The sequence below is a fragment of the Calliphora vicina genome, chromosome 3 (genome assembly GCF_958450345.1).
Source record: "Calliphora vicina chromosome 3, idCalVici1.1, whole genome shotgun sequence".
NCBI lineage: Eukaryota > Metazoa > Arthropoda > Insecta > Diptera > Calliphoridae > Calliphora > Calliphora vicina.
The window spans coordinates 56,399,877-56,412,287 of NC_088782.1; the positions used below are offsets into that span (position 1 = coordinate 56,399,877).

Here is a 12,411-nt window from a genome sequence, read left to right on the forward strand (position 1 = left end):
TTAAATTAAAAAAAAAATTATTTAAAATCTAAAAATTTAAAAAAAAAAATTTTTTCCAGAAAATGAAAAAACGGGAAAAATAAATAAATTTTGTTTACCTAAAAATATTTATTTTGAAGTATAATTTGGTGAAGGGTATATAAGATTCGGAACTGCCGAATATAGCTCTCTTACTCATTTTTATTGTATTACGATTGAGGTAGCGAAGCGCGGGCAGGTATTATAAATAACTGCAAGAGATATATGTAGATTATCATATAGGCGTTTTAGCTGGAGTATATTTGTCATTTGTTTTATTTGACTTGGTCTACTTGCCAAATAAACGTTTTATGTGCAGATTTCTAAAAATAATATTGTTTATTTATGAGATTATGAATTACTGTTGTTTAAACAAAGTGCATTAGTGAAATATATTTAGCATTTAGTTGAATTTCGTAGCTTGCAGACTTTATACAATGATTTTTTTAATATTTGCCGCAATAGTATTATTTTTATTTTTAGTAATAATTCATGTCTCCCAAAAACCCATGCGAGATGCTGTACGCAATATACCAGGACCATTTAATTTTCCAGTTATAGGACCACTACATCTCATATTGAAATTGGATCCAAAATGTAAGTTAAATAAAATTTTGGAAATAATAAAAAATTACTTAACAATATTTTTTTTGTTACAGCCTTTTTCAAAACAGCCCAGGCATTTCATTTAAAATATGGACAAATTATGAAGATATGGGCTCTAAATCGTTTAATTGTTATTTCGGGAGATTGTGAACTCAATGAACAGATCTTGTCGAGCACTACTCACATAACCAAACAACGCAGTTATAGCATTTTGCATCAGTGGTTGGGTTTAGGTCTGCTAATGAACGATGGCAGAAAATGGCATTCTCGTCGCAAGATTATAACGCCAACGTTTCATTTCAAAATTTTGCAGCAATTTGTCGAGGTATTTGATCAACAGGCATCGGTTTTGGTACAATGTTTGGCTAAAAATGCCGACAGACAGAATGCTTTCGATGTTTATCCATATATTTGTTCGGCTACACTGGATATTATTGCTGGTTAGTTGTTTTAGAAGCTTATCTGGTCTTATATTTAAAATAAATATTATTGTGATTATAGAGACTGCCATGGGAACGAAAGTACATGCCCAGACGGATTCCACCATGCAATATACATCAGCTGTTAATGAGTGAGTACACCCAGAGAAAGAGTTGTAAATGATCACAGCAATTGTTGTAACATGATCACTGTAATTATATAAGTTACGGTTGCACAGTTGAATACTGGAGCAAAATTAAAATATTTTAGAAATAAATCTGACATTTTTAACTGGGTGATCCGATTGGCAAATTAAAACCAACTTTTTTTCCCTTTTACAGAATGACCAAATTGATGGCTTGGCGTTTTATGCAGTTGCCTCTAAATATTGAACTCGTATTCACCATCTTATATCCATTTAAAAAACTACGTCAAACTAAACTCATTCAAATACTACATGAATTTACCGCCAAGGTTATAGAAGAACGACGTCGCACACTAAAAGAAAGTTTAGAAAACTCTACCGATCAGGACAAAGATGATCAAGATATTGGTGGCAAGAAACGCTTGGCATTATTAGATGTTCTATTGCGGTCTACAATTGATGGCGAACCATTAAGCGATGAGGATATACGAGAGGAAGTGGATACTTTTATGTTTGAAGGTCACGATACCACTGCATCGGCTATAAGTTTTACTCTTTATCTGTTGGCCAGATATCCGCAAGTACAAAGTAAAGCACTAGCTGAAATTAAGAAAGTATTTGCTGACACTGCCACCAAATCAATAACATTACAAGACTTAAGTGAAATGAAATATTTGGAATGTGTCATCAAGGAGTCGCTACGTTTGTATCCGCCCATACCCATCATAGGAAGACAAATAAAAGAAGAATTTAGATACAGTAAGTTGGTAGAAAGTTTGCGTATTTAATAGATTTCTAAATTTATTTTTTGCACAGAACATTCTCTTCTCGGTGATGGTATACTACCAGCCGGCACTGAACTATTTATTGCCATTTTCGGTATGTTAAAGACCAAAACTGGTCTAGAGATGTGTAATGATTTTATACCAGAACGCCACTTGAGCTCAGAACCTAGTGATGCTTATTTATTTATACCATTTAGTGCTGGTCCTCGCAATTGCATTGGCCAAAAATTTGCCATGCTGGAAATGAAGGTGATTTTAGTGAAAATTTTGCAGCAATATGAACTTTTGCCATTGGGTGAAGATGTTACGCCCGAATTAAATATTGTAATGCGTTCAACGACTGGTATGCAAATAGGTCTTAAGAAAAGAATTGTTGATTAGTTTTTATTTTTACTTTTAAATCAATAAATATAGGAAAAAACTTAAATGATATTTTTCACTTCCATAGAGACTGATTTTTTATAACATTCTATAAAAAGATTTCTAAATTTTTAAAATGTAATGTATTTTCAGCTAATCTTAACTGTTATCATTAAAAATGTGCCTGAAAAGTTAGTTAGTTACTTTTAATAACACGGTGCTACGATGGAAAAAGTCTTGGAAAACGACATAGCGTGGGTTATAGGTCTTGCTGAGTACATTACAAATTGTGTCTAAAAGTTTCAGAAACACCCTCAAATTCAGAAGTTATTCTAAAAAAAAACGTTTTCAGTGATGTTCGTCGACTTATCGACATATAGCTTAGTAAGTTTTTGTCCGACTTTAAAGTTTTTAACTGGTTTGAAAAGACAACTAATTACGCTCTAAAAAATTGTGTGCATTTTTTGATATATTTGTAAGTTATAAGTATTGTTTTTGTTAAGAATATCTAAAAGAAAAACAAAATTTATCAACATTTTTGATTTTAGTCGCTTTTCATTGTTTATTCTGATATGAAAGCTTATAAAAATTTGTACAAATATATAAAGAACAAGTAAGAGTACTATATTCGGCCGTGCCGAATCTTAAATACCCTCCACCTAAATATGATAGTATAAAAGGTGAAATAATATAACAATTGCTAGAAAGACTAGTTTACGCAGAAGATATTTTATTTCAAATGTACAAAAAATTGTATCTAATTCAGCAATTTATAACTGAAATTCCTATTAGAACGTTTGACACAGTTAATTATTGTCTTTTAATTTAGAAATTGTTGTCTAAATTTAATTTTTCTAAATCTTCGTGTAAATTATTATTTTCTTACATAGGTAACCGTAAACAGTTTGTTGGAACTGGGTTAAAAAAGAGGGAAAAGTCCGATTTTAATGAAATTTCACATGCGGAAAGGGGAAATGTTGTCGAGTTTAAGTCTGGACCTCATGAAATGAAATTCAACAATTTAAATTTAAACAATGTTTTAAAGCAAAATTTCCATACAAAATTTGAATTTAAAACATTGTTTAAATTTAAAATTCGTTTATGAATACGGCCTTTAATAACACTAGTTACAAATCAAAAATTTTTGTTTGCTCATGGAATGAAACTTATATTTTTGAGAAGAGCTAGGGACGCTAGTTAATTGACCATTTTTTGTTTCCCACCTATACGTCAAAATATTGAGATATATGGGTTTTTATTTTTCACCTGCCCTGAGTACTACTAATGCATACTGTAGTGTACCGAATTGTAGTAATTAAGTATTTACATCGTTTTTGGGTACTCAACACTCTGGCGAAGCTACTAGATACTTTCAGAGTTTTATTCTTTTGACAAATTCCAAAAAAAATTAACGGGAAAAAAATAAATATTGTTTAAAAGTACACCTTTCCTGTAGATAAACGTTAATAAATCGTTATTAAATACAAAACGCCTAAAGCAAAAACTATTTTAAAATGTCTTCTAGAAAGTGTAAAATAAACCCAGACCATTTTTGTTTTATTTGCGGAAAAATTATTCAGTCAAATCGAGGTTTTCCTATAACACAATCACTGCAAAATGCTTATTTACATTAAAAAATTTCGTGAAAGCTTTAGATAAGACAAAACCAGCATTTCAATATTTATGCAGCGTGTTCCCGAGTCTTTCTGAGGCTAAACTAAAAGAAGGGATATTTGTGGATCCTCAAATAAGAAAAATTTTGGTTGATACCAAATTTGAGTGTCTATTAACCGATGTTGAAAATGCAGCATGGAATTCTTTTAAACTTGTTGTTCAAGAATTTTTGGGGAATAAGAAAATTCAAAATTACAGAGATATTGTGCGAATTTATTACATAATTTTGAACTTTTTACATTCTCATGTGGATTTTTTCCCGGAAAACCTCGGACACATGAGTGACGAACATGGAGAGCGTTTCAATCAAGATTTGAAGTTTTTCGAGAGGAATTATCAAGGTTTTTGGGATCAGAATATGCTAAGAGACTACTGTTGAAGTGCCGTGAGGGAGACAAATGCAAATAATTATAAAAAGAGGACTAATCACTTCACTTTTAATTTTTTTGTCCTAATTTAATCTACATTTTTATATGTTTCGTTATTAATAAATATCTCAAAAGTTTGACGTCCAGAATTTTTTTTAATATTTTTTCCGAAGTTAGAAGACCTAAATACACAAATCCCCATATGTTTCAATTCATGAGCAAAAACCTTGTAAACTAGTGTAATTAGTTAATACGTTTGGATCAACATTTTTCCCTTTTAACCTCAAGTGAAGAAACAGAGTATAAAAAAAGGGTATACAAATATATTTAGACAAATTTCAAAATATTTGGTTGTGGGACTTATGTGTTAGCTATGACCTATTATGATTCGATTGTCATAAAATATTTTTACGTGATTTTTATGTATTTATATGAGAGCTGTGGCCAATTATAGACCAATATTCACAAAATTCAGTATTATGATTTTCGAATACAAATTACTGATCTGTGTACTATTTTGGTTTAATATATGGATGCTATGACCTATTATGGTCCTAAGTATTTAAGGGCTATTTTTGTAGAATTTCATATAAACAACGCTATTAACAAGAGTGGACCTTATGTGGGAGCTATGCCGAATTATGCACATATATTTAAAAAATCTTGTAGTACGATTGTATACAAATTACTGATCGGTGTAAAATTTTGGTAGAGTGTAGATTTTTATGGATATTTGTGCAGGGTAATGTGTTTTCCTGAAGTAGTTCTTATATGGAGGTTATGACCAATTATGGGCCTATCATCATAAAATTTGGTACATCGATTTTTGTATATATTGAATAAATTTGTTTTGAATTTCAATCTGATAACTATATTTGTAAGAAATTTATGAGGATACTAGTGATTTTCGGGAGTGTACCTTATATGGGAGCTATGGTTAAATATGGACCGATATTCACAAAATCCAGAAGTATGATTACTGGATACAAATTACTGATGTGTGCGTTATTTCATTTTGATATCGATATGTTATAAATATTTTCAAGGTTAATATCTTTTCGGAAATGGGCCTTAGAGGGGAGCTATGACCAATTATCGGGAAATCTGCATACAATTTAGTAGAGTGATTTCTATGTATATGAGTATTATTTATGTCGAATTTTAGCATGATAAAGATATTTATGAGTACTTAACTGATTTTCGGAAGTGGACCTTATATGGGAGTTATGGTCAAATATGAACCGATATTCACAAAATCCTGTAGTATGATTTCTAAGTATAAATTATGGATCTATGTAAAATTTTGTTTTGATCTTGATATTTTTTAGATATTTATGTTGGTTAATGTGTTTTTTGGAAGTGGTCCTTATATGGGAGCTATAACCAATTATCGGCCGATCTTTATAGAATTAGGTATAGCGATTTTGGTATATATGGGGACTATTTATGGCGAATTTCAACTTAATAGCGATATTTATAAGATATTTATGCTTATTTAAGTGATTTTCGGAAATGAACTTTATATGGGGGCTACGGTCAAATGTGGGCCGATACACAAAAAATTTGGGATTGTAATTTTTTTAAGCACGAAACTTATTTTTCCTGAATTTTATGTGGATACTGCAATTTTGTAGGCATTTACAGACCATATAACCATATTTCGGGAAGAAATTTGTATGGGGGCTAGGAGAAATCATGGACCGATTCTTATAATTTTCGCCAGAGTTAGTCCATTTAACATAAAAATAACGTGTGTACAATTTTATGGTATTATCTGCAATATATTTTCACAAATAACGAAAACTATGTTAAAATTATCAAGTTTTTTTTAGGTTGTCTCAGATATTGGTTCATAACTCTAGTTGCACTGATCCGATTTTGCTGATTTTCAATACCAAACTGCTTAGGAGAACAATAAATATTTTTTTTGCAAGTCTACCAATTTTGTTTGCCTATTTTGGACGTGAGCGTGTTTTACACAGACAGACAGACGGACAGTCGGACATGGCTCAATCGACTTAGAATTTCATAAGGATCAATAATATATATACTTTGTTGGGTCTCAGATGAATATTTCTCAATGTTACACACGGAATGACAAACTTATATATACCCTCATTCACCACTTATGGTGGTGGAAGGTATAAAAATTAATTCTTAACAAAATATGGTTCTAATTATTCAAATCGGATGAAAATTATAAAAGTTATTCAAGTTTTCATAAACACCTCTTTTCAAAAAAAAAAAATATTTGTACAATCTTTAATTTACAAGGTAAATTTTTTCGAAAAAGTTCAATAACTTTTTCAAATGTATATCGATTTTAACAATTAATATCTCATTTTTGTCTATATAAAATTGTCTTTAAAACACTGTGCAAAACAAAATAGGTTTTCATAGAAAAAAATTAAAATAACTATTGCTGCATTTGAAAAATTACGAAAAAAATAAAAAGTAAACCGAAACTTTTTATAAAAACTTAAACAATTTTTTGGAAAATACACTTTATGCATATATTTTATGAAAGCTCAATTCATTGCCTATCCATAGTTGTTTTCAATTTCGAAATCTTTGTTAAAGTATGTGAGTTTGAGGTAATAAAGTACTACGACCTGCCCTAAAATTGTTTTTTTCAAAATAACACAAAATGTTTAGGGTGTTTCAAAATCTTTGAAAACGGCTTTAGTATGTCCTCACCTAGGCCTACAACCTCCATTAGGTCGCTTTTCAAGTTATGACAAAAAGTGTTATTTTGTAGCAGATTGTAATTATTTTCTATAATGAAATCTTATGAAATTTTTCTATACACAGAAAAATTTATATTTCAATTCAAACATTTATCCCATATTGAACTGGTTTCAATTATTTCATAATTAAATCAAGTATTCATTTGCTCAAAAACTAAATTTCTTGATATTTTCTATTGAATTTTGAGTTTTGAATTTAATTATTTTGACAATTGAATATACAATTTTCGTTATTGGTTGAATTTTAAATACAAAAATTATTGAATAGATAATTTTCGTAATTGAAACACCAAAAATAACAAAAATGTGTTTTCAATTACGAAAATTATCTATTCAATAATATTTGTATTTGAAATTCATCCAATAACGAAAATTGTATATTCAATTGTCAAAATAATCAAATTCAAAACTCAAAATTCAATAGAAAATATCAAGAAATTTTGTTTTTGAGCAAATTAATACTTGATTTAATTATGAAATAATTGAGACCAGTTCAATATGGGATACATGTTTGAATTGAAATATAATTTTGTCAAAATAATCAAATTTAAAACGCAAAATTCAATAGAAAATATCAAGAAATTTAGTTTTTGAGCAAATGAATACTTGATTTAATTATGAAATAATTGAAACCAGTTCTATGTGACAAATATTTGAATTGAAACGGTTTAAGAAATAGTTTTTTCTGTGTATACAGCAAACAAATACGAAATAACGAAAAAAGACCTAATAAAGCGGTACATTTTTCATTTTATTTTGATCTTCTTCCACTGTCGCGTTCTGGTATTTAAATTATCATAAGTTATCAGTACTCCGCGATCGTACAAATAAGATGGCTGAAAATTCTAATTACAATTTTAGTGGTTTTAACTAAAAAATAAGTTTCAGCCTATTTTATTATATTACACCATGAGTGGTAAGAGTATATATCGAGGGCCTGTATTCAAAACCCTATATCTTTGATTTTCACAAAAATGACTTTATGATGGTAAAATGTTCAGTTAAAAAGCCCATAAAAAGCCTATGGTTTTTTTGGTGTTTTATTTAATTTTAAAATATTTTTTTTTAATATTTTCTGAATTTTACATTTTTTAATCATTTCTCAAATATCGTATGCTGGGGCCAAAACGTCGCTCTCGTGATCGAATGATTTTGGTCGAAGTTTTATTTTTTGAGATCGCATCTTTCGTTATCGACTAACATGTATCGAAATTTTAGATTGCGACATTCGATAACGAGTAATCTATCGAATACCTTCTCTCGAAATGTCATTCGATAGGTAAAGACCTGTCGTAAACATACACATATGTTTTTTTATAAACAAAATACAAGTTGCATTTTGTATTGTTGCGAATATTTTGTGTTTTTAGTTGTATAAATAAATAAAAATGTAAGTATACATATTAAACGTTTTTCAACAGTACAAACAATTAATTTGTTCTTTAGGACAAATATAAATAAGATCAACGGCAAACAGAAGGAACTCATGGCTCAATTTATGATGGACCACCCCAACTTGGCAAAAAACTTAATTCCAAATTGTGGGCAAGGTAAGACTGTGTCAAAAAGGTTATGGGATGATCTCGCAGACCGATTGAACTCGTATGGTCCACCAGTGAAAAATGCGTCAATGTGGCGAAAAGTATGTTTAAATTTTTTCTTATATATCGATTTAAGTAAATTTAAATTATTTTTAAATATTTAGGTGTATGCAGACCAAAAACACAATGCTAAAAAGAAACTTTCCCTTAACAAGCTATCTAAGAAAAAAACCGGTGGTGGACCGTACGAGGAATTGTTATTATCTGCATCAGAAGAACAAATTGTTCAGGCTGCAGGAATTGAAGCTGCTGTTGAAGGCTCCTCTACCATTAAATCATTTGGTAAACTTAAAAATATAAATGAAACTATTTCTAATGAGGAACAAAGTTTTAATGATTTATTGGAAGATGATGACAGTACGGAATCAGAAGATATGGAAAAGCAAACGCCAGAAATAAAGAAAGGAAATTCTAAGGCTGAAACAAAATTAAATCTTTTAAAGTCGAATCTTTCCAATACTGAGAAATATCACTTTGATTTGAATTCAAAACTAGATCGTTTAATAGAAATGAAAGAGAAATCGCTCAAACTTAAAGAGGAAGAGCATTCCGCTAATATGGCAATTAAAAACGTTGACCTCCAAATAAAAACTATTGAACTTGAAATGCTAAAAAAGAAGCAGGGATAATTTCAGATAAATTGTGACTGATGCATTTATATCAATATTATTTATCAAAAACAAGTACAAATAATTTTATTTTTTTTTAATATAAGTTCTTCATAAGAATAGTTTTACAATGAATTTAATTTTTAATTTCTTTCACATTCATATGTATGTACATTTTATAAAATAAAATAATTTTAGTTTTCCCTCAATGTTAATTTTATATGATCCCTTATTTTATTTCCAATTTTTGTTAGGTTAGTTTCATTTTCAAATCCAAAATTTTGTTGAATGGGTTCAGCAGCTGTCACATTTGTGTACCTAGGTACTTTAAAATGTATACAGACGTTGTGTAACGCTGCGCATACATTACCGAAAGAGGCAATTTTTTCTGGGCTGTAACGACTCCTTTTGTCATTGACGAGTATTTTCCAACGTCCTTTCAGAATACCAATTGTTCTTTCTATAATGCAACGGGCTTTTGAATGAACGTCATTAAAATTGGATTCCATAGAGCCTTCCGCCGGGTTTCTATATGGTGTAATACACCAAGGTTCTAGAGGATACCCGGAGTCGCCTGTAATGTTTAATTAAATTTCTTATTGAAAAGGACTGCAGTAATAACATAAATTATTTGCTATTAATTTTACCCAAGAGCCAAACATTTTTAGATGTATTGTTGTTAAAAAGCTCTTCCAAGAAACTTCTTTCATCCGAATGTTTCCATACGAAGGAATCGTGGGCTGCTCCACCGTATTTGGAATTGATTGCCAAAATTTTGTACTCATGATCACATATCTAAAAATATATACAATGTTTTAAAAATTAATGTAATTTTTTGCTAAGAATATTAAAACTCACCACCATAGAGTTAAGGCTGTGGAATCCTTTTCGGTTAAAAAACATATGCTCATTACTGGATGGCCTCTGTAAACCAAAATGTGTGCCGTCTACACAACCTATAACTATAAATGATAATATGAAACACTATTTCAACATTGAATCACTATTGCAAACCTCCAGGGATCTTATATTTTGTCATGAATGTATTCATGCACTCATATGAGTTTTGAGGATCAAACTTAATAAATTCCGGACACAGTTTAGCCTCCAATTCTGTTATGCATATATTTACGTACTTACACACTGTACTTTGGCACATGCCCACCAAATAATCATTTCCAACAATGTACTGGAAACTTCCGCCAGCTAAAAGCGATAGTGTGGCTGCCAGTTGAAGTTTTGGAGGCACTGCAGTTGACATGTATGTTGATAAGTCGAGTTGAGACAACACAAAGTTGAAAGACTCCTTAGTCAGCCTAAATCGTTTCTGAAACCTAAAAATATACATAGATTTTTAAGAATAATTAATGTATTACTAATTTATTTCTTACATACGCATTATCAGACAATGACAGGGGATCACTTTTGCTTCGCATTATTCTTCTGGTACGCATGACATGATCTTCTTCTTCATCAGATGAAGATAAATAAAATAAATACAAGGGATCCATTTTCTACAAAATATAAGTAATTTACATTAAAAAGCATTTAATTTTTAAAAATTTTAATTTACTTACCATTGTTAATTCATATATTTTGTTTACATTTTATAAGAATCATATGTTTTTATTCTAGTACAATTCAAAAACTCTTTTACAATATTAAAATAATTTCGATTCGAACACTATCGTATGCCGCGATCTGGTTATTCTATACGTTACGAAATTTCATTCGATACGAAAGCTTATTCGATCACGAGTGCGACGTTTTGGCCCCTGATTCTGAATTAAATTACCATGAAATTATTTTACATTTTTGTTTTTGGAAAATATAATGTCCATGGCGTAAAAAAAATCGTTAAAGATGAAGTTTGCTTAAAAAACTCAAAAAAAAAAATTTTTTTTATATAACTTTTTGTTTAATGTAGATTATTGTTAATCTTTTGTATATTAATTACATTGTATTATTAGCCGTTATCTTAAATAAATAACGTTAAAAACTGACAGATGGCATAAATGAAATCAAAATAATTTAGTCTTATTAAAATTCAATTCATTAGGGCGGCTCGATTTAAAAATCGCCCAAGTGACAAGGAAAATCGTACTCTACACGCAGAGAAAAAATATAGTTGGGCATGGTTACTGTAACCATTTCAATATTGTTACAAGTTTTTTAACTATATTATAGTCACAGTAACCATTTACATGATTGTGGTAACCATAATATGGTTAATTTACGATTCACATGATTGTCTCAACCATATATATGGTTACAGTAAATATATATATGTTTGTGACAACCATTTATATGATGAAGGACTTATCATATTATGGTGCTCTCGGCTTAAGGCTTATCATAATCTGAGAACAACATATTATGATAAAATTATTCATCATAAATATGGTTGCCACAAACATATATATGTTTACTGTAACCATATATATGGTTGAGACAATCATGTGAATCGTAAGTTAACCATATTATGGTTACCACAATCATGTAAATGGTTACTGTGACTATAATATAGTTAAAAAACTTGTAACACTATATAAATGGTTACAGTAACCATGCCCAATTATATTTTTTCTCTGCGTGTAGGGATCAAAATAAAAAACTTTGCCTAGGGAACTATACCTCTAAAATGAATTCTGATGTAATCCCACTTTGACCCATTTAAAGTGCCCCAATCGGGTCTAAATGTATGACCGACGTGGCACATCCCTTAGAACTCCATGAGGGGACCCCATACAAAAATTTAAAAAAATCACCATTTTTGGCACTTTACCTACATGTTTATAGAGCGTATGATAAATATAAATGTGATGTAGGTAATAAATAATATTAATCATTCGTCTATGAGAATCATCACAGCATTATTTTTAAGATTTAATTTAAACTTTAAACCAACATAACTTTTGCTCGCAATGAGCGAAATGATTAACACGAATAGTTTCATCGTGCATAAGTAGCGGAGTATTCAACAAGCACAAAATGGCGTTCGTGTCATAATAAAAAAATTTTGGATCAAAAAAGGAACATCAGAATTCATTATAGAAATATGGTTCCTTGGGCAAAGTTT

General features: G+C 29.9%; 2 protein-coding genes and 1 pseudogene across 2 annotated transcripts; 2 read left to right on the forward strand and 1 right to left on the reverse strand.

The window, feature by feature from the left end:
* The first annotated feature begins 410 nt into the window (after positions 1–410).
* Positions 411–2,377, forward strand: LOC135953581 (cytochrome P450 4d8). The gene is made up of 5 exons (XM_065503530.1): positions 411–615; positions 678–1,064; positions 1,126–1,195; positions 1,386–1,948; positions 2,006–2,377. The coding sequence occupies exons 1-5, from the start codon at positions 456–458 to the stop codon at positions 2,353–2,355; spliced, it is 1,530 nt and encodes a 509-aa protein (XP_065359602.1). The 5' UTR covers positions 411–455; the 3' UTR covers positions 2,356–2,377.
* A 6,011-nt stretch (positions 2,378–8,388) lies between these two features.
* On the forward strand, positions 8,389–9,353 carry LOC135955472 (uncharacterized; annotated as a pseudogene).
* Positions 9,354–9,526: 173 nt separating this feature from the next.
* On the reverse strand, positions 9,527–10,593 carry LOC135955473 (putative nuclease HARBI1). Its single transcript, XM_065505823.1, has 4 exons — positions 10,347–10,593; positions 10,191–10,294; positions 9,980–10,127; positions 9,527–9,906 (listed from the first exon to the last, which is right to left on the reverse strand). The coding sequence occupies exons 1-4, from the start codon at positions 10,591–10,593 to the stop codon at positions 9,527–9,529; spliced, it is 879 nt and encodes a 292-aa protein (XP_065361895.1).
* Between the last annotated feature and the right edge of the window lie 1,818 nt (positions 10,594–12,411).